The sequence below is a fragment of the Argentina silus genome (genome assembly GCF_951799395.1).
Source record: "Argentina silus genome assembly, chromosome: 13".
Lineage (NCBI taxonomy): Eukaryota > Metazoa > Chordata > Actinopteri > Argentiniformes > Argentinidae > Argentina > Argentina silus.
This window is the reverse complement of record NC_139667.1, coordinates 2388832-2410592: the sequence shown is the minus strand read 5'-3', so window position 1 is coordinate 2410592 and position 21761 is coordinate 2388832. Positions and strand designations below refer to the sequence as shown.

Sequence of the window (21761 nt, the reverse complement as noted above, 5' to 3'; positions counted from 1 at the left end):
GTATCAGTAACATGTGTCGGTCCTGACCGTCGCAAAAAGAGAAATGAAAGCAAGAACAGGAACCATGTCCTGTCCTGTACAATGTAAATGTGATACTACTTAGTTTCAAATCAGTTTCACAAGAATTTTATAGAAGAGGGAAGCAGTCAGTCGTAGAGGAGAGCAGTGCAAGAAGTCTGCATTACCCTGTTTCTGTAAGTTGTTTTTGTTTACGTTAAAGTAACTTTCATAAAAGCTTAACCTTAGAACTTTAGATAAACCGTTTTCACTGCATCTACATGTAATAGCATTCCGCACTAGAGGCACGTTATGCTGTTAAGCAATGAAATTAAATGCACACGTTGACTAACTGTCATCTGTCTGGATTTCAGAAGGAGTCAGGAGTGATGATGATGTCCTCTCCATACAAGACTATGCATGACAGTTATGTTCCAAACCGATGGGTAGGAATATATCTTTGTCTTTATCACCATATTCCTTAGAATAACAGATTTAATTTTTTTGTTCTCTACATTTTTAGTTTTTATTCTGGTTTATTTTCACTCTATTTGTTTGTGTGTCCTCAGAGCTCAAAAAGGCTTGTGTCTACAGCGGTGGCAGTGGGCTGTTTGACTGTATTGTGTGCACTCATCTCCCTTTCCATATTGGAGAAATGCACAGAAAAAGAACATCCTCAAACCGATGAGATGCCTCAAGAAACAAGGACTGAAGACAGCAATGACTCAGACAGCCAAAGGTGACAGAATGCTGTTGCAGTACATTTCTGTTCGTTCTTGTCAATGTCTTTTTAATTTTTTTCCTATCTTGTCTTAGGCACTGTTGCCTATGAATCTGATGCCAATACCAAACAATATAATTAGATTTGATCCAAGGCATTGTTGTATTGTCCGCACAGACCCCATTGTGGATCTTCTAGAATTACCCTTGTGGAGAGCATTCCTCTGTATATGAAATATGAGGCCAATGCCACCTTTGGGACCCCCATGGACAAGGCCTGGAAAGATCTCCTCTCCATGGCAACCAAACGAGTGGATGTGGCCTCTTTCTATTGGTCTCTGACCGGGGATGACATCAATATCAACTCCTCCACTGACCTACCTGTGAGTCCTGAAAAAGCCTTGAAAATGTGTTTGATACAGTTATACCTGTCAGCATTTTCTGTTGCGGTTCATTATCCTATTTTACCCTATTTTACTAAGTCTACTATTTTTGACAGGGCAAGGATTTACTGGAGCAATTTGGAGCTTTGCCCTCCAGAAATGTATCAGTGCGAATTGTGTCCAGCATCCCCACTGTGTCAACAAACTCTACAGATCTAAAGGTTCTGACAGAGAAAGGTCTGAAAACAACCTGTCAATGACTTCTGCCAGTTATCTTGTCCTTCTTTTCTCTTATTTTTACAATCTCCACTCATTGGTTTTCTGTAGGAGTCCAGGTAAGAGAGGTGGACTTTGGGCGTCTAACTAAGGGTGTATTACACACCAAGTTCTGGATAGTCGATAGGAAACACATATACATTGGAAGTGCCAACATGGACTGGAGAGCTCTCACTCAGGTAAAGGCATATTGATAGATTCTGTTTTACCTTTGAGAGAGATTACCACGAAGGCTTCAAACCACTGCACTTACGTTTTGCCTTTACCTCCCAGGTGAAGGAACTGGGAGTGGTTATCTACAACTGTTCCCTTCTGGCAGAGGACCTCCAAAAGATCTTTGAGTCGTACTGGGTGATGGGCCAACCCGAAAGCTCCATCCCAGAGCCCTGGCCCTCAAAATATAACACTGGCATCAACCAAAAGCACCCCCTGCTGGTGAAGACTGATAATGTGTCAAGCAGAATCTACATCGCAGTGAGTCCGCCCGCTTCAGTTTCACTTCCAGTCTTCACTCTCAAAGGCTTCTTTTCTTAAAACCACAAGCGTTTCTTATCATACAGAGAGAATAGAGAAGAGGAAGCATTGTTTTTTTGTCTAAAAATCGAAAAAGGGTCAGTACCATTTACGTTCGTCACTCATCACCACCCCATAATCCTTCCCAAACATCTGTCTCTTAATAATAAGAAAAAATAATAAATTTTATTTGTGTAACTGTGTTACTATACTATACTTATAATATATATTATATAAGTATACTATACTTGTATAGTTTTATTTGTATTTGTATAGTGCTTTTCTAATATTGCAGTCGAAGGCATGAATGAGGGTTTCAGCATCAGTGAAATCAGTTCTACTGGATTTTGGGGCCGATGAGGAGGATTTAAGATTCATTGTAGTTGAGTTTCAGGAGGTTTTGTTGCAACCAGGTTTTGATATCCGTGAGGCTGTTAATCAGGGAGATGGTAGATGTGATGGATTTAGTGAGCTGTGTGTCAACGGCGCAGCAGTGAAACTGGAGGCCATGGCGATGTGTTATCTGTCCAAGGGGGAGCATGTAGAGGATGAATAGGAGAGGGCCGAGAACAGAACCTTGGGGAACGCCTCGGGTGACTGGAGCTGTGGTTGGCTTTGTGTTTTTGATGTGGATGTATTTTTGCCTTGGTGTGTCCCCTCTGAGACATGCCATGTCTGCATTCTCCTCCTCAGGGCTCCCCTCCCTCCTTCTGCCCGGCCTCCAGGACTAAGGACCTGGACGCCATCCTCTCTGTGATTGAAGGGGCAAAGCACTACATTGATGTGGCAGTCATGGAGTATTTCCCCACATCGCGCTTCAAACACCCTCGAAGGTGAACCTTCTGTCCTGTGTGGCACACTGAGTGTCGTCATTTTAACAAGCTTTAAATGCAAACCAGCAGCTTAATGTGTACCGGTTACGTACGAGTTGCTCTGGCTCTTCATACTTTGTTTTGTAAAATTATGGCGCCGTGAATCTTTACCTCTTTAACTGTCATTCATTAGATACTGGCCAGACATAGACGACGCAATAAGGAGGGCTGCTTATGAGCGCAACGTCAACGTCCGCATGCTGATCAGCTGCGGACGGGATTCTGATCCAGCCATGTTGCCCTTCCTTCAGTCTCTGGACTCACTGCACTACCCCAGACGACACATCAGCATCCAAGTGGTGAGACGCATTCTATTCAAGGCGCATGCAGAGTCACACATTTACTTATTGGTGTTTGAATTTGTGAGAACAGTTGAGCTGACCTGAAGTATTTCTATTCAGTCAGTGCTGTGTTCCTCTGTTCCGTTTTATGTATGTTATGTTCCTCTCTTTCAGAAACTGTTCATTGTGCCAGTTGGGAACCAGTCTGATGTTCCCCATTCCAGAGTAAACCATAATAAGTTCATTGTGACTGATAAAGTGGCATACATTGGTAAGTGATGGATGCATACTGTCCAAAGGTATTTAACTGCATGGTTTGTCTGTCAATACGACAAACTGTAGACTAATCAATAGTACATGATACTTTGACGTGAAAAGACGAAAACATACTGTGTAGACAACAGCATTGCAGACAGCCAGGTAATGAATAACGTAATCCTTGAACTTTTTGAGGGGGGATAGAACAGCTTTGAAAAATATATAATTTTAGTTGTATTTGAGCATTGCTCATTTCTAGTCCCTTTTTTCTCCCTGCCCCACCTTCCCCTCTAAGGAAAATTTTAATTATTATTATTGTTATCATTATTATTAGTAGTATTATTGTTATTATTATTATTACTATTATTTTCACTAGGTTTATTATTGTTTATTTATAAATGTATTTATTTAATCCCTGAACCTTACGCTCCCCAGGGACTTCTAACTGGTCAGCTGACTACTTCGACACCACAGCTGGAGTGGGGCTGTTGGTTTCCCAGCATGCCCCTCCCTGGGCCTGGAGGACGCTGGCCCTGCAGGGAAAGCTGCGGGCCGTGTTCAACAGAGACTGGCACTCCGAGTTCGCTGTGCGCCTCGCTGACTTGGGCCACAACCCTGACTGTGCGCTGTCAGGAGGATAGGCGCTCTGCTCACCATCCATACACTCAGCTGTAGTGATATTAAATATACACAAACATATAGCCTCTGCTCTGTTTTGAGCATTGTTTCATAGTCGGACTTTCATGATCAGTCTCATGATCTGTATACTGCTATAGTACACCTTTACTGTGACATTTAGTGAAAAAAGCTATTGTGCATAAGCTAATTTTAGAATGCAGAAGTGTTCATTTTGTATGCATTAACTCAATACGTTCCCATAGTTCTTTGCTTGATTGAATTTTACCTATAGTCTCTAACATGGAGTTCATTTTGCAAGCAGATACTAATGTCACTCTGTGCTTTTTATATTGATTTTGTATTGTTTTTCATTCATTTGAATTAAAGACTAAATGAGGCCTTTAGTGTGTGTTATTTCATTTCACCAGCTCAGGACTGGTAAGTGTTCAGATGTGTCAGTAGATGGCAGTATGTAGACTGGATGGGTGTAAGTCACTGCAAGTGCAAAGGTCACAGGGGCGGAACTTCAGCTTGTAGTACGTGTGCTTCTGCCGAGCCGAGCTAGCCTCAAACTAGGAGCAGAGCAGTTGATCTGATCTGGATTGAACTGAGAATCATGGTACTACTTGAAAACGACTCGGTAAGATTGAATGCACCATCGAGCAATTTAGTATAACGTACATAGTGGCGAAATTAGCAATGTATGGTTTAGTTGTGTGGTTATAACTGTTGAAATCACTGCCTGCTGCTAACAAATTAGCAAGGTGCCGCGTTACCGAGCTAGCCGTAATTCATAGACAGATTGCCTACCTGCCTGTAAAGTTGTTGTCTCTAATGTCAATTAGATAGAAAAATAAAATGCGACTACATGATAACTTTGTTTTGAATAATTCACTGTCGAATCCTCCCGAGTCAGTAGGAGCTAGCGGGGCGAGTCAGAGCCGCGGGCTAGCTAGCCTACTAGCCTCGCTGTGATGTTGGCACTGTGTTGCTTGATTGGTTTTATTCTTCTGATATGGTGGCTTTGACAATCGACCCATCGGGCTTGCTATTGTGTTATCTACATCAAGCCTGAAGTTAGCTTGTCAGCTATTTTCCTCACCGCTTTGTCGACCTCATTCAGAAACAAGCCCATGCACCTATTCCCGAGACACCTGTGGCTAGATCTGATTTGACAGGTTGACGATGATGAGGATGGGTGAAATGTTCACCATTTTGCGTGTGATGGCATTACCTTGTTTATATACTGTACCCACCAAACTCTTTCAGACCTACTGGTCTGGTGACTTGGGAGTGGGGGTAGGGGTAGGGGTTGTTACTGCTGCCATTGTCTTATCTTCCGCCGTAGATTGAAGACCCATCTCTTCAGGCCACTTCTTAACTGTCCCTCCTAAAAACCTGTTCATCCCCACTACCCCCCTGTGAAGTGTCTCTACTGTAAATAAATTAATAATAATAATAAAAAGTAATTCTTCCTTCTTCTATCATTGTGACTGCCAATGGCCCCTGGTCTGAGCATTGATTACTTTATCTTATGATGACTGTTGGATAGATGATTCACTTACTTAGACAAATGTATTTGTTGTAAGTCGCTTTGGATAAAGACGTCTGCTAAATGCCATAAATGTAAATGTTTTCCGATCTTTGACCAACCTCAGCTTGCTTGTTGTTTCCTCTTACCCCCTCCAGTTTTTGACAGAGCTGACGCGACTGTTCCAGAAATGCAGGAGCTCAGGCAGTGTCGTCATCACGTTAAAGAAATGTAAGTTGGTGCGCTAAAGTGGCGTAGCGCACTAAGGCGCGTAGCATATCATCTCTTCGATCCCGGCCATCGACATGTCCTGCATGTCATCCCCTGTCTCTCTCACCCATCCTTAATAAATGGCCCCTGGTGTGATTGATTACTTTGTCTTATGATGACTGTTGGATAGATTTTATATAGACTTGTGTTTGTTGTAAGTCGCTTTGGATAAAGGCGTCTGCTAAATGCCATAAATGTAAAAAAAAAATGTAAAAGAACAGGGTTTTGACAAGTTGTTATTACCCACAGATGATGGTAGGACCAAACCAGTCCCCAGGAAAGGCAACCCAGAGACCTACGAGCCAGCAGACAACAAGTGTCTCATCAGAGCGTCTGAAGGAAAGAAAAAGATCAGCACAGTGGTACGTCTGCAGTGGCGCTTTGTTTTGATGGTGTTGTTGAAGAGGTGGTTTGGTTGACCAGTGAAACCAGTCCATGACCTGACACTGCACTCTTGCACTATAAACTTTACACTTTCCTTACTATCTACTGCTGCTACGATAATTCTGTATATTTTTTATTTTACTGTTATTTACTGTCATTACTTTTAGTGCTTATATTTATGTTGACTTATTATACTTATTACACTGTATTGTTGGTGTTGATTGATGTTGTAGAGCTGCTCTGCCTTAAGCATTTTGTTGTGTTGTATACTAGTATATGATGTAATAAACTTGGAACCCATCAGACTAGTGTGCCCAAGAGCAACAGAAAACATCTACTGTCACTAACACTACCTGTGATGTTGACATTGAACTCGGCTAATACTTGCGCTAATCTGACTTTTCTTTTCATCTCCAGGTCAGCACCAAAGAAGTAATCAAGTTCCAGATGGTAGGTAGTCCAGAGTTTGTGGTATGATTGTGGTTTATTTTATTCATTTCCAGGCAGACACGCTTCACAAATGCGATGTTTTCTGTCAAACCCAGTCCTAAAAGTCTCATTGTTCCAGGCGTACTCCAACCTCCTGAGAGCACACATGGACGGGCTTAAGAAGAAAGACAAGAAAAGCAAAAGCAAGAAAACCAAAGCCACCCAATGAGCAACAGACTCTTACATACCATACTGGGGAACCCAGACTTGCCTGTAGCACCTCCAAGAGGATGCTACTACCACCCATAACTCCCCCACCCCCCCATCCTCCTCCAAGACTCTGGCTAAAGCCTACTGTTATCCGCCTGGTGAATGCTTGAAATCATGCCATTGTTTGCATGGTCATGTCTTATCCCTGGCCATTCAATGCCACCAGTCAAGGGGGAGGAAAGGGAACCTGAGGACATTTGATACTCGAGAGGCAGAGGCTACTACATGTGAGCGTTCACCACACCCCATACACCAACATCTCTGGTTTGGATCCAAGTTTCAGAGAGCTGCATTGCTAATGGAGTCGCCAGAAGGGGGCAGCACACTGAGAAATCGCCTTTCGAAATGTTTGAAGATTTTAAGTTCTTGTCCGTGTCACTATTTATGTTTTAGAGAGATCCCACAGTTTTATTTGCATGTCCCAATTTGACTGATTTCTTTTTCAATTGGACCACATCTTTACCTAGTTATGAATAAATGCTCGACTATGTACTAACAAAGTGAAGGGGCCACATTTTGTGGCTGTATGCTTTTTGTTGCCATACTTAAAGTATTTCAAATGATATGGTTTCATAGTGGACCCATCTGTCTGTTCATGATGGCATTGTTCCTAATTGGATCAATTGGTTCTTAATCAATGGTGGTGTATATGTTTTGAGCAAGGTGCAAGGGGTAAAAATGGATGGGATGACGCTTGTAAAGCATCCATGGTCTTTCATAACGTACTGTAGCTTGCGACTTTTCTTTCTGTGATTTATCAATTTGAATGGAGACAGCTGAAACTCAACAGCCTCTTAATTTGTGGGAAAGATGCCACATTTAAGGGATAATCGGTGGAAAAGGAAATGTTTTTTAAACTTAGGCCTAATTAATTAGTAGTGCATTTACTGACCGAAAGACATATTTCACGTATGGATTCAGAGACAACCTTTTATGTGATAATTTCTGTTTTTAATCGACACTACTTTTCCTTACTAGGATTAAATCTAACCATATGAATTCTCTGTATGTTTTTGAGTAAGTGACAGACACGCACACAGCTTTTAACATCTGTTATTCATTGTGTTATGTCACAGTGTATGAGAATGTCTTAGACGAGGAATTACAACCTGATGTCGCTGTAAATTGATAAATAAAGTGCTTTGTTAGAATTAACACACATCTGACTGCCGTTGTGTTGACGTATGGATTGAAATGAGCCTACAAATAAAAGTGACCCCCCAAACAAGGATCGAGCCGTTTGATTTGACATTGTTTTCTGACGTCACTGGACGCTTGTTAACATGAGCGATGTAGAAAATGAAGTGCAGTAATAAATACACTATATACACAGCTAAGCCACATGTGCCACGTTCCTGTGCTACGCTCGTTACGTTGCCACAGTCTCTGAGGTGAGGTAAAGCCAGACGGGCCTCATAGGGCTGTGTTCTTCTTGTCTGGCCTCTCCTTGGGAGACGTGGCCACATGCTGGTGCTTGTTCTTCTCCTCCTCCTGGTAGCCCTGCTTCATGAGTCTGGTCAGGTACAGGAACAGCGTCTGGCTCAGAAACACAACACACAGGAAAGGATCAGGACACATACGCGGTATGTTTTCGTGGATCTTATATGTTACACTGAAGGCGTGAGCGGCATACGACTGCAGTAGAGGGAGTGTCAGTCGTGTAGTTCTTCATCAATCCACTAGAGGGCATTATGAGAGACAATTTCTAATTAAATATGTTCTGTATGCGTTATTCATAGATAAGTGTAGGCAGAGTTATTGGAATAAACTGATTTTAGGTTTCCCTCACAAAAGGTTACATTCCGAATAAAGCTTATAAGCCTATTTGTTCAGCGCATAATAGTCTAATAATATCACTCGGGTCAAGCAGAATTCCACTTTGGCACAGTAGTAGAGCCAAATCTGTGGAAGTCTAATTTGAGATTTCCCCCTAAATTCATATTCCACTGGCTAGGCGTAGGCTTGCATTTTATTAATATCTTTCAGCAGAGTTACCGCACACGAAGGGAATGACATTTCTGAGCAACATTAATACTATTTGAAAGCTCTTGACGTGACGCGATGTGACACGGCCAGGCTCTGGTTACTCAATATGTCTATTTCTGGGTCATTGAGATGTACATTTCCATGTCAATCAACTCCCTCTATTGCACTGGTGACCGTTTCCATCTTGACACGATTCGTTAGTTCAGTCAGGACACTTACTGTACGTGGCTTTAACACCATTGTTTAATGGAAATGGAATACATTAACCCCCCCCCTCCTCTACCCCTTTCCCCCCCTGGCTAGATACAGAGCAATTGAGCGGGTGGAGGCTGGGGCGGTGGGCGGGACGGCCAATAAGTATTACTCTCATAGCCAATGGCGTCACACTGCTTAACCATGGTGGAATGTTGCATAACGCGGCTGCTTTTAAGCCTTGTCCCTGAACATGTGATGATGTTTTGCATACGTGTGTATCAGGTGTCTGTCACCTGAGGGTCTGTTACCTGAGGGTCTGTCACCTGAGGGTCTGTCACCTGAGGGTCTGTCACCTGACGGTCTGTTACCTGAGGGTCTGTCACCTGAGGGTCTGTCACCTGAGGGTCTGTTACCTGAGGGTCTGTCACCTGAGGGTCTGTCACCTGAGGGTCTGTTACCTGAGGGTCTGTCACCTGAGGGTCTGTTACCTGAGGGTCTGTCACCTGAGAGTGTCACCTGAGGGTCTGTCACCTGAGGGTCTGTCACCTGAGGGTCTGTCACCTGAGAGTGTCACCTGAGGGTCTGTTACCTGAGGGTCTGTTACCTGAGGGTCTGTCACCTGAGGGTCTGTTACCTGAGGGTCTGTTACCTGAGAGTGTCACCTGACGGACAGCTGTGCCATCCCACTTAAAGTGTCTCCTGTCTGAACTAACGCAAGCATCATACAGTACCAGTCAAAGGTTTGGACACACCTTCTCATTCAATGGTTTTTCTTTATTTTTAAAAATTATTTTCTACATTGTAGATTAATATTAAAGACATCAAAACTCATATGGAATTATGTAGTAAACAAAAAAGTGTTAAACAAACCAGAATATGTTTTATATTTTAGATTCTTCAAAGTAGCCACTTTTTGCTTTGATGGCAGCTTTGCACACTCTTGGCAAGGTGTGTCCAAATGTTTGACTGGTACTGTATATGGGATAACACGCTGGCACAGCACAGAGACAGAGGATGCCTCAGACAATCACTGGTTGCAGATCATGATTATACCAATTCAGCCCATTTCATTTGTGCATTTGTGATGAATTCCAGTCAAAGGCACTCGTGTTTGACTCCCACATATGAAGCAATGGAAGTCGAGCAAAGAGATTGAATTATGTACCTTCCACGCTTCCTCCAGCTCGGGTGTCCATCTCTCTTTGAGAATGGGTTGGACTGCGCAGATGAACTCTGTTCCTACGTACTGGAGGAAAATCATATCAGGATGGGAAATTGTACATCAATTCCAAAAGAAATTACTGTCATCTCAACCAATGTCAAGTGCCTGTGTCACTGTTGAGTCAGATCATCTTGTGAAAATTAATATTTCTCAGAATTTCCAGGCCATTTCCAGACAGGCAATCTTTCCATGTTCAATCTTTCCATATACAACGGAAAGCACGTCATAGCCTGTTTATAAGAGGGCTAGATTTATAAGATGGCTAATTCAGTAGAGTAGCGTCAGTTGATGAAGGTGGTGTGTATTGTAAGCTCTATGGCCAGAGGGCTTGGCCTTGAACTGGTCCTAGCATAGATCTTTGCTGATGATGACTGATGAATAGCTGATTAACTTACTTTAGACAAATGTACTTGTTGTAAGTCGCTTGTCAATCTCTACTATCTCTATCCCAATAAAAAAAGCAGAAATGCCCTAAAAACATATTTTTAAAAAAGGAATTGTCCTGCATTAGCAGCGCTGTCTTACGCTGTAGTATTTGGGCGGGGCGTTGTAGCGGTAGTGGCTCTTTCCCAGCTCCACAGCCAGAACCTCCAGTCTTTCCAGTTGGTCCAGTCTGGCCACACTCTTTTCAATGAAGGACATCACACTGTGACAGAGGTTAGGGTTAGGGTTAGGGTTAAGGTTAGGGTTAGGGTTAGGGTTAGAGCAAGGCTTTTGTTGTGAATGACAACATGATTGACAAACAGACAGGTATACAATCAGTTTAACGTACAGTACTACTAACATACAGTACTACTAACATACAGTACTACTAACGTACAGTACTACTAACATACTGGTAATACTAACATACTGGTAATACTAACATACTGGTAATACTCGTCCGACTAGTTAGGCTGATCTGCAGTAGCTCAGCTCACTACATTATTATTCAACGAGGAGTGACTTTCGGTCACTTTACTGTGCTACAATCAACTTAGCTCTCCTTCATCATCTCTTACCGCCAATGTTCTCCGACAGTAAACTCTGAAATGGGACACTGGTCCCATTGTTGCCTGTCTGTCCATCTGCACACTGAAGAGCGTGGCCCGTACAGTACGTGACAGCTTCGGGCGTAATGATGAACGTACACAAAAGGTTAAACGGACGCCCTGCCACTCGGCCCGGCGGTCGACGAGGACATTTGCACTAATGTCTGTGCGAGTGGTTGGAGGGCCTCTTGGCCTTCTCTGGAAGTGTGAGTCAGTGCAGAGGGCCCCGTGTGGAGACCGGGCAGTACAGCGTACTCGCCTCCCTGTCTCTTTAAATGTCACTGTAGCCTCCATACCGGGAGCCCTAAGGCCTAATTGGGTTTACTGGCCTTTCGTGGGGAGAGACAGACAAAGAGTCTGAACATACACAGTGACATCACAGCGAGCCGAATGTGGACTAAAGAGCTCTCTCTCCACTGGCAGCAGATGTGACAACAGCCAGCTGGAGATTGGTTATGGCAGCTTTTCACTGTCTGTATGACAAATATTCCCTTGATATGATCACTACTGGGATTATGTGTTGGCAGTTTTTTTTTTTTTTTCTTTTTTTTTTTTTGTGTTCTGATAGTTTTGTTTTTTTAGTGATTCACATTTACTGAGATCTTTGTCACATAGCAGTATTTCACAGATTTTATTGGACACCAAGTTACGCTGTAAACATGTTAGATATTCTAAAAGAAACACAGAGGAACCTTTTATATATGCAGGTGTGTTGACTGAACAGCTGTTGCTGTAGAGATGTACACAAGAGTCTTTTTTAATGTAACACAAGCATGAAATTGTGTTGTTGTTGTTGTTGTTGTTGTTGTTGTTGTTGTTGTTGTCGTTGTTGTTGTTTTTGTTGTTGTGTTGTGTTGTTGTTGTTGTGTTGTGTTGTGGAGACTGACCGGAGCCCATGCGCGCGCAGCTCCCAGTTGGTCCGCAACCTCTCCAGATCCTCCACGTCTCGGAACAGGAAAAAGACGTCCTTGCACTCGGGATGGGTCTCAAACAACCTGTTTCCAAGACAACAGACGCCCATGAGCCTCAGAGAGAAACAGTAATAAAGACGGCCTTAACCAACGTGACATTCATACCCACACCAACCAAAATAACCACAACTGATTATGACATACCCCAGTGTCTCCATAAGCCTGCATATGGAGTCTGAAATGTAATTCATGATGGTTTTATACATTATAGTTGTGTAATACTAGTATCGATAGTATCATTTCAGAATGCCAAGGTTGTCTCTCCCTTTGAAATACTTGCATGGTGGGAGTCAGAGCCACTCATCCTCACACACCTTTCACTGAACAGAGATCTGATTGTGTCTGCTCTCTGTCTGCACACCTCACTGCTGTCTTCAACCACAAGCTGTAATCACAACACCAGCGAGGGCACAGCGGCAGGTCTGCCAAGGAGATCGCTACGCCCTCCCCTCCTCCTCCGCCTCTCCTACACCCAGTAATGAGGTCCTCTGCCCTTTCTGACCCAGACATGTCTGACACGGAGGGGCAGACAGAGTCAAACGATACCCCAAATAAGCTCTGATACAGTCAGGTACCGAGGCAGTGTGACCTAACCCCCCCTCCTCACCTCATTCAGTCATGCGCAGTTGAACATGAGATTTAATTCACGCTGGGATGCAATCAAGAGGCTCTTCCGGCAGAGGTGACTATGATAGTCATGTAACACACATAAACAATGTCCTGTTGTGAGTTTCATAAGACATAAGCCACGCACACTCACATAAACACACGCCCCCCCCTTTGAAAGGGGAAAGACATAAGCAAGGCCGTAAGCACATCTGTAGGAACGATGCATAAATCACATGCATTCATGAAGTTATTGTGTTATTCAATCGGTTCATTACAATTTAACAACCATTATCTTCTTAGATATGTTTCTTCTCATCCCACAGATCCACAATGTGATGAGGCGAGGGCTCGAAGCAAGAGATTCATATCATCACGATCAGATGTGTGAGAGGAAAATCCCTTTGTCATATTGATATATATATATATCCCTTTGTCTGTGCCAGTGCATTGCCAGTGGCATAGACATGGGGACCTATTGTACCGGATGTTGACATCATATTGGTCCCATTGACACTGTAGATAAACAAGATGAATAGGAGATGAGAGGGGAGATGATTCAAACGGCGTCTCTGTATGGTTGCAGGGTGCTCCATCCATTATTAATGCCTTTGACTGATAATTAGCAACAAGGAAAGGTCATTCAAATGCAAAAAAAAAAACACACGATGTCGAGAGCCTGACACTTGTACGATAGATCTACAGAGTATCCCCTTCCTCGAGAGGTTCCGTGTAAGTGTGCTGAACACAAAGTGGAAATCTAATTCCAGCTCTCATCACATGCAGAAGGTGTTCAGTGTTTCCACGCATGGCTCACACACTGTGATTCTACAGTACATTTATAAATGTTTAAATCCAACTGATAGCTACCCTGGTCTACTGTACATTGACAAGTGGAACACATAAAGGTTGCGTCTACTCTACTGTCTACACGGTGCTGTTCTGGTACTGAATATGCACGGTGTTGATGAGAGGACAGCCACCGGGGGCACTGAGGGGGATCTCTACCATGTGCGGCTACAGTGGTTACCCAGGCTAACATGCTAAGGTCAATCTCCTCAACTGTCTGCATGTCCACCAGGGACAGATGGCCCTGGGCTCAAAGCCATCTGCTGTGCCTGGTGGTCTCTCTCTCTCTCTCTCTCTCTCTCTCTCTCTCTCTCTCTCTCTCTCTCTCTCTCTCTCTCTGTCTCTCTCTCTCTCTCTCTCTCTGTCTCTCTCTCTCTCTCTCTCTCTTCCTCCCTCCCCCCCTCCCTCCCACCCGCCACTGTCAGACTTCATTAGCACCATAAAGTATCCATGCTTTTTTGTTTTCTGCAAGCTATGCTCGTTTCAAGGACCATCTTATTCAGTGAAATATTCTTTTTTTTTTTTTTTTTTGCTGTTAATGTCTTCATTGTTCTTCAAGCCGGTGGGAGAGTGAGGAGAACGAGCAAGCTGGCGTTATGCGTTATGTAGCGTTGAGACGTGATGTACTGTAGGGTGACAAGAGAGAGGGTGACATAATCCTCCATGTCATCATCACATTAAATCAACCAGCCCTCATGTCGCAGGGCTTAATACAGATCATGCATGCCTTGAGAGGATCAGGCTGTGGATCAGGGGGTGCAAAGATTTATTTTGAGACAGTTTAGTGATTGGTACTACACACAGTCACAAATCATTTTGATCCCACTATTTACCAGTGGTATATGCAGATCAGGAGCAATGACAGACCAGTGATAATCATATTGATAACCCACCATTGTATCAATATAGTCTGAACGTGTGAAGTGCATAATCTTTGCAATGTCATGAAAAACAATAAATGTTTGAGAAAGGTTCCCACACCTTAGCTTGCTCCAGGTTCTCAGAGTGAATGAATGAACTTAGAAAAGGAAAGGAAGGAACTCCAGCGCAGTGAAAAATAATAAAAACATCTCCAGCCCTCTCACGATGTCTCGGCCATACTGTAAGTTGTATTTCGTTTAACAACTGTATGTACAATATTTATTCCTCAGTTTATCATCTTATTTCACAATAGAGGCCTGGTTGTTGTTGTTACTGTAGAAGAGCGGATACTTCCTAATGAAAAAAATATTGTATATATATGAATGAAGTTGATTAATGAATTGTCATGAGACTAATCATAACATAGATAGGTGAATCTTACCTGACAAACATTATAATTCCAACTTTGGCAATATCCTCCTGGATAACTTTCCACGACTCTTTGATCATCAGAATCTGCTCCTCGCTGAGATGCGCAACAGCATCCTCCGTCTTCGTGTCACCAGCTGGTTTCGGTGCCAGCCCTGATATTGCGCAGCCCATTCTTGATACTGTAAAAGCACTTCAACGGCAGGCTACTTGGAGCATCAATTTAACAATCAAAAGCTGAAATTGTTGAAATTATTGCCAAAGAGAAACGTTTGCGTCCTTGGCATCTGGTTCAAATATAGCCCTCTTCTGATCTCTGGCGCGCCGTACAGCATCCGGGCATGAATGAGATTCAGGGATGTTCGGAGCGCACGGAGCGCCTGCACGGCCACAACCGGTTCATAACCTGTCACCTAAGGGGCGGGGCTGCATATCTCCCTGAAAACAACGGTCAACATTTGAGCCTACTTTATGCGTCTTTTATGCTAAACAGATTAGACCTTTATAACATTAAAGTCTACCATAGTCTCACCACTCACCATTCTCCAATAAATCAACTTTGACGGTCTGCACTCTGGTATAACCTTATAACTGCGCCAACCCAGATCTCCGATCCCTAAAGGCAGCCATAAACATTCGTACTCACACAATACCCTTGAATGTGATTGATTGGTTACATCCTGCTGGTAAGTGTTCTGAGAAAAGAAAAATTCCACATTACTTCATGTCATACATCAGTTACTTAGGACTGCAGGCTCCCTGGCTGCACGTCTGCAGCAGTTGAGTCATATCAGATCAGCTCTAAACATTAGACTCTCTGCTTGAACCTCCTCCCTAATATGGCAATAATTTATAAAATATCGTTTCCCAAAAAGGCTCTGGCACAGTTGGCAGAAGGATGTTTGGATACTCAAATTAGATTGTAATATATTAAGTATGCCAATTACTATTGCCATCCCCCCCCCCCCCCCCCCCACACACACACACACATTAAAAGCACCACTAAAAAGGCATTTGGTTGAAAATCTCTGCTTTTATTGAGAATATATACTATTTCAAGCATAAAAATAATATTATTTTCTTTCTCTGGAATGGACAAGTAAGGGACACTATGAAGTATGAAGGACACTTTTGTACGAAGACACTTTGTCAAATATACAAGAATGTTCATAAATAACAAAACAAAGAAACATAACTCCAGTGATGTATGAAAACAATTAGAGTCTTGAGTAGTAGTTAAATGTAGCACGTTGACCCGAATAGCCCTATAGACCGCCACAGACCAATTATTGCTCGGCTGAGGAGAAAAACATTCTTTGGTCAAAGGTCAGACTGTGATGAGCTTCTGCTAATAGCCAGAGCCCTCTTGTCTATAAGACCGCAGTAATGGCTTGGATTGAGGCCCGGTCTCCGCACTCCCAGTTCAGCGCCCATCCATCCTCCTTTGTTTTTATTCCCCCAAACTCAATTTGATTCTGCGTTTCTGAGTCTCACAATGAAATTACACAGAGGATGGCCGTTGCATAGTACGAGGTGCATTCCAGACGATGTAACAATCATTCTTTTTTCCATTGACATTTAGCATGATTTATATGTGCACACATAACGTTTCGTTTTTACCTTGTCACATTTAATTATGGTTTAGGCAAAAGGAAAATGTACAAGTGCTGCATTTACACTGTATTTTACAAAGCCACAATGACATTTCCTCTTTCCTTGATGGACCGATAGCTCTGGTAGGTACACCAGGTTGACATTACCACATACCGTACTGAGTGATATTGACCACACAGACATGACAAAAGATAAGACAATGGAAGTAGAAAAATGAACGTTGAAATAATAACAAAGTGGCAGTAGTTACTGGCAAAATAGACATGTCATATTCACAGTCATATTTCTGCATGTTCGTTGCATATAGATGAGCGGAAGAAAGCTGATTTCATCGAATGGGCGTGGTCATTTTTACAGCTTTCAAGTGTTCATGTGCTTGAGCCCAAGCTCTGGAATTTCTCTAGTAAGTTCCTCACCAGGCTACTCTCAGTCTTTTTCCCTGAGCTCAACGCAGACCTTTTGGCACAGTCAACACCCTCATTGTGAAGGCTTCCCCAGTCTTGGTGTTTCTGGCCTTTTCCCTTAGTCCCTAGATCCTCCTCCCTCTGCTTTACTCTCTCCACAGGCCTGGCCCCAGGAACCCTCTCTACTATGATAACCTTGTGTTCGTTGGGCATGGTGTCCTGACCAGCCACGTAGAGGCTTCTTGTGGGCTCCTGGAGGTTCTGCAGCTCATGGAGAGGCAGCGTGCCCAACATGTGATCCAGAGAGTTGCACCTGCACAGGGGCGGCTGAGGCCGTAGCTCCCCCACAGGGCTCCCACCCCGGTGGGCCGTGCCGTACGCAGTCTTTGGGGAGTCTGTTGGTTCTCTGTGGGGGTCTGTGGAGCCATTACAGATGGGTGAATAGCCAGTGGGGCTCCATGAGGTACCAAACTCCTCTGTGCAACACTCAAGCATTCTCTCTGGGACAGAACAGCTACGACCCACAAGTGAGGGCTGAGAGGGCTGTGGGGACCCAGGTGCCAGCCTGGGGTTGGTGTACTTGGAGCGCAGCTCCCGTACGTCTGGCCAGTGGAAGGACTCTGTCTGCACCGGGATGTGAGGACTGGTGACCAGTTGGGGACAGGGGGACGTGACCCGGGAGCTGGCCCCAGAGCTGAGGGTTTGGGATGGGCTTGGGGAGCTCAGTTCCTGCAGGATCACCTGCTCATAGGAGGTCAGTGACGGCGTCAGGTTAGGTTTACCTACATATACACACACACACACACACACACACACACACACACACACACAGAGAGCAAAGAAAAAATACATTAGTATCACTATTTTCGCCTCATTCATTTAGTGAAGGGTGCTCTTAGAACAGAAAGGTCATATCAGCAAAAGATTTCCACAGACCCATAACTCCTTACCCCCGTCTCTCCTTGGGGCCCTCTCCTCGTGGACGGCTGGCAGGTTCTTGGGGCCTAGGTGGTTCTCAGCCTCCCTATTCCTCTGCCTCACCACTGGCCTGCTGTTCTTGATGCGCTGGCTGTACTGCCGTGCCAGCTGGAAAACCTTGTTCTTCATCTTCTCCATGTCCTGCAGGATCAGATCCTCCTCTAGGCCTGAACGCAGGCTGATGATCCTGGGGAGGGGAGGCCGGGCCGGCCTGCATTTCTCCCGGGATCTGGGGGTCTTGTGCAGGCAGGACTCCTGCCCTGAGCACTCCTCCCTGCCTGGGGAGGGTGTGACAGGCGATGGGGCAGGGGACTCCTCTGAGATGGTCCCCATGTCGGACTCCTCCAGGATCCGCAGAGGCTCCTCGCTGTACTCAGCATCAGGGCTGTCTCGGCTGGCAAGCCCCCTCTGGGTCAGATGCAGTCTGGGATGGGCATCATCTTCAGTATGCTGCACAGCCTGGGGCTCGTCAAGACTCCCATTAACCTCCATCTCCAGGTCTTCCCATACCTTGACCATGTCAAAGGAGGGTCTGAACTCCTCCTCCTCCTCCTCACCACTAGGGGCATCATTGACACTCTGAGACCTGGGCGTGGTGTCTACAGCTGTCTGTGAGTCCAGCCTATGAGGATCTGTCCTGTGGTCTGTCTCTAATCCAGGCAGGTCAAACACAGACCAGGAGGTGGGGCGTGTCTGAGGTGAGGTCTTGCGGGAAGCTGGCACAACCTGGTCCTGAGGGATGCTGTTGAGCTGCCCGCTCAGATGCCTGACCAGCCCCGCGGGGATGTAAGACAGGCTCTCCCTGCGCTTGATGCTGAAGCCGGCATCCTGGTGCTCAGCGTACTCATAGTACCTCCTGATCTTGTGGATGAGCAGCAAGTCCTGCTTGGAGAGAGTGGACCTTCGTTCCACTTCCACCATGAGGTGTTCTGGTTGCCTGAGGCTGGGGGCAGGCGTTGAGAAGTTGGCCTCCGGGATCAGTGGGGGCTCTGGGGAGGGGCTGTCCAGCCTTTGGGGCTGCTCCTGGAACTCCGCGCTGAGGCAGGGGGTACTGTCACTCCTGCTGCCCGGCTGAGGTGAGGGGCAGGCCAGGGAGCACAGTTCCTCTGACACCTGGCTGCCCCTCCGAGACAGGCTGCTGACAAAGTGCTCAGCGATCACACCGGCCTGGTCCAGCACAGAGGAGGGCAGGAGACTGCTAGACTCAGTCTCCACCAAAACACTATCCTCCTCCTCATACTCCTCCTCAGTACACTCCCCATTGGTCAGAATGCTTGTGTCTTCCGGTTGGAGGGCAGAGGAGTCACTCTCCCTCTCTTCTTCTCCTTCTTCTTCTCCTCCTTCTTCTTCTTCTTCTTCTTCTTCTTCTTCTTCAGCCTCCCTATAGGTCTCCTCAGGCTCTGGTGTCTCAGCAACAGGCTGCATGGGGGGCAGAGTAGGTGAGGCATCGGGCTCTGGGTATACGGGGAGGTCCTCCTCACTATGCTCAATCCCCACTGCATGAAGGGCACTGTGTTGATGGGGAAGGTCTTCCACGTAGGCCTGTTTGGGACAGGAATAAATCAAGACACAGGAATAAGTCAAGATACAAATGGAATACGGTACAGTAATAGGGATATAAAAAGCTTTCAAGAGACGAATAGCAGTCATTGCCTGCCATTGAGTCAATGAACCAATTCAAGGTCAAATGGGCAGGTCAATCTCCTAACACAGTTGCAATCTATGATCCATGTCTTATAGTGGGTGATAATGGATCAATAAACGGGTCAGCGTCGTAGGGAAACAGCCGTAAAGTGTGATAAAATTAACAAGCCATTTCGATTGCATTTCTTGTTTGATGGCTCATTTGCATGATAATATTACCGCAGGCTATTTTGGACTCCCCCGCTGAACTCGGCTGTAAATGTAAGCATTTTTAATGGTTGAAATAAACTGCTTTTATTTGACAGATTTAACCCTAGTCTGCAGTTATTCCAACCGCCGTCTGGCTCTGACTGTGCGTGCGCGTGTGTGTGTGTGTGTGTGTGTGTGTGTGCGCGGGGTTGTGGCACAGCGCTGCAGGGAGGAGATAAGGAATAACAAGCGGTCACGCTCCGCATGGTGCGAGCCCTCATCCAACAGAGTACCGAGGAAATGTGGGATCTATCAACATGTTTCCTGTCCCCAAAAATCACAACGTTTGCTTTCCCGACACACACGCTGACAGGGGCATGTACTGCATGTACTGTAGGAGTGGGCGATGTCATTTTCAGGACCAAAATAAGACACACACCCACAGACATTTTAAGATGCCGGTAGGACTTTTCAGAACATTTCTGGGCTCATGTTTTGGGTCACATACTAGGTTTCTTTGCAGAAACGTTTCCCAAATGTAGAACAAAATAAATAAAGAGAAGATTACAACAACCCAGTCTGAAATCTTTACCAATACCAGAACACAGATCCTATGCATCTCTCATAGGTATACAGTACCAGTCAAAAGTTTGGACACAAACTTGCCAAGAGTGTGCAAAGCTGTCATCAAAGCAAAAGGTGGCTACTTTGAAGAATCTGAAATATAAAACATATTCTGGTTTGTTGAACACTTTTTTGTTTACTACATAATTCCATATGTGTTCCTTCATAGTTTTGATGTCTTCAATATTAATCTACAATGTAGAAAATAATAAAAATAAAGAAAAACCATTGAATGAGAAGGCGTGTCCAAACTTTTGACTGGTACTGTACATTATAACAAACCAAAACATAAACCTGTTTTATGAAACCCTAAGCACCTTGCCAGTGTGGTCCTCCACCACAGCCATCTCTCTGAACTCCTGCTGGGTTGATGTCTCTATCCCCTCCCTCAGTGGTCCTCTCTGCACAGCATCACAGTTTTCTTCCTCCTGAGAAAGCAGGTCAGGATATGAAAGGGACAGCAGCATTCAGCCTGCACACTGGAACTGAGCCAAGGCCACCATTGGGAACCAAAGGCCAAAAAACATAATATATTATAATAATTTCAGACAATGTTTTGAGTCTATGCAGGACATCTTTGAAGAAGTGATGTAAATGTGTTGCCCAAGCTGTATTACAATTACCCTTTACAAAGCTTCTCTGTAATTTAGAAAAATTTAAAAGGGAAGCCTTTTAGCTAATACGATTACAAAAGACCAAAGCACTAGGTATAACAATGATGACCTATTTGACAGCCAAATTTGCCTTTGAAGTCATACACCAGTTCAGCATTGAGCCAATATTTGTAGTGCCCCAAAATGCTAATTAAGCTAAGTGTAGGGGATGGTACAATTCCACCATTTCAAGGCGTATCCACCACAACACAGAATTATACATCAACCCACTGAACCTTTTCATAACATACAGTATACGTAAAATCAACACTGCCAAATATCACCTTTCCCAGTCATTACATGAAGACACGTGATTATTGAAGCATCTGACAATAGAAATACTGGTCAGTAATCATGGACAGACATGCTGTGGGGTGACCTCCACGTCCTCAGAGAATAAGTGGACTGTAGTAATAGGTACTAAAAACTCTTGGACTCCTATTTTTCGACCAAGAAACTGTCACCGTCACCCCTGGGTTTGAGCATGCTAGTTACCACTCCTTGGAGGTTTAGTCCGTGCATTGATTAATGTGTTAGTGTGAATTGGGACATTCCATGTCGCATGGTAAATGGTAGCCGGTGTTAGTGGATTATCTCAAGGTCGAGAAGGGAGAAGGATAGAGAGAGACAGAGAATGGGTCGATTGGCAAGCCAGTGGAACGGAGCAGGAAATAGGAAACCCATGGGTGGCAGAGAGCCTCAC

General features: G+C 44.6%; 4 protein-coding genes across 4 annotated transcripts in view; 2 read left to right on the top strand and 2 right to left on the bottom strand.

The window, feature by feature from the left end:
- Positions 1 to 388: 388 nt before the first annotated feature.
- Positions 389 to 4322, top strand: pld4 (phospholipase D family member 4). Its single transcript, XM_083682892.1, has 10 exons — positions 389 to 443; positions 567 to 736; positions 896 to 1100; positions 1217 to 1337; positions 1428 to 1555; positions 1650 to 1850; positions 2583 to 2722; positions 2895 to 3060; positions 3217 to 3313; positions 3736 to 4322. The coding sequence occupies exons 1-10, from the start codon at positions 390 to 392 to the stop codon at positions 3939 to 3941; spliced, it is 1488 nt and encodes a 495-aa protein (XP_083539018.1). The 5' UTR covers position 389; the 3' UTR covers positions 3942 to 4322.
- Positions 4323 to 4436: 114 nt separating this feature from the next.
- srp14 (signal recognition particle 14) lies at positions 4437 to 8040 on the top strand. Its single transcript, XM_083682943.1, has 5 exons — positions 4437 to 4558; positions 5608 to 5680; positions 5969 to 6081; positions 6521 to 6553; positions 6672 to 8040. The coding sequence occupies exons 1-5, from the start codon at positions 4535 to 4537 to the stop codon at positions 6759 to 6761; spliced, it is 333 nt and encodes a 110-aa protein (XP_083539069.1). The 5' UTR covers positions 4437 to 4534; the 3' UTR covers positions 6762 to 8040.
- Positions 8041 to 8199: 159 nt separating this feature from the next.
- On the bottom strand, positions 8200 to 15126 carry xgb (x globin; the record flags this gene model as incomplete). Its single annotated transcript, XM_083682942.1, has 5 exons — positions 8200 to 8338; positions 10149 to 10229; positions 10731 to 10851; positions 12124 to 12231; positions 14966 to 15126. 5 exons carry the CDS (start codon positions 15124 to 15126, stop codon positions 8216 to 8218), a joined length of 594 nt encoding a protein of 197 aa, XP_083539068.1. The 3' UTR covers positions 8200 to 8215.
- Positions 15127 to 15975: 849 nt separating this feature from the next.
- The window catches only part of LOC310814419 (pleckstrin homology domain-containing family G member 3-like), a 36882-nt gene continuing 31096 nt past the window's right edge, over positions 15976 to 21761 (bottom strand). Inside the window, 4 exon segments of the mRNA XM_083683829.1 lie at positions 15976 to 16939; positions 16941 to 17752; positions 17921 to 19490; positions 20723 to 20833. Of these exon segments, the coding sequence (XP_083539955.1) occupies positions 16895 to 16939; positions 16941 to 17752; positions 17921 to 19490; positions 20723 to 20833 (2538 nt within the window). The 3' untranslated portion in view covers positions 15976 to 16894.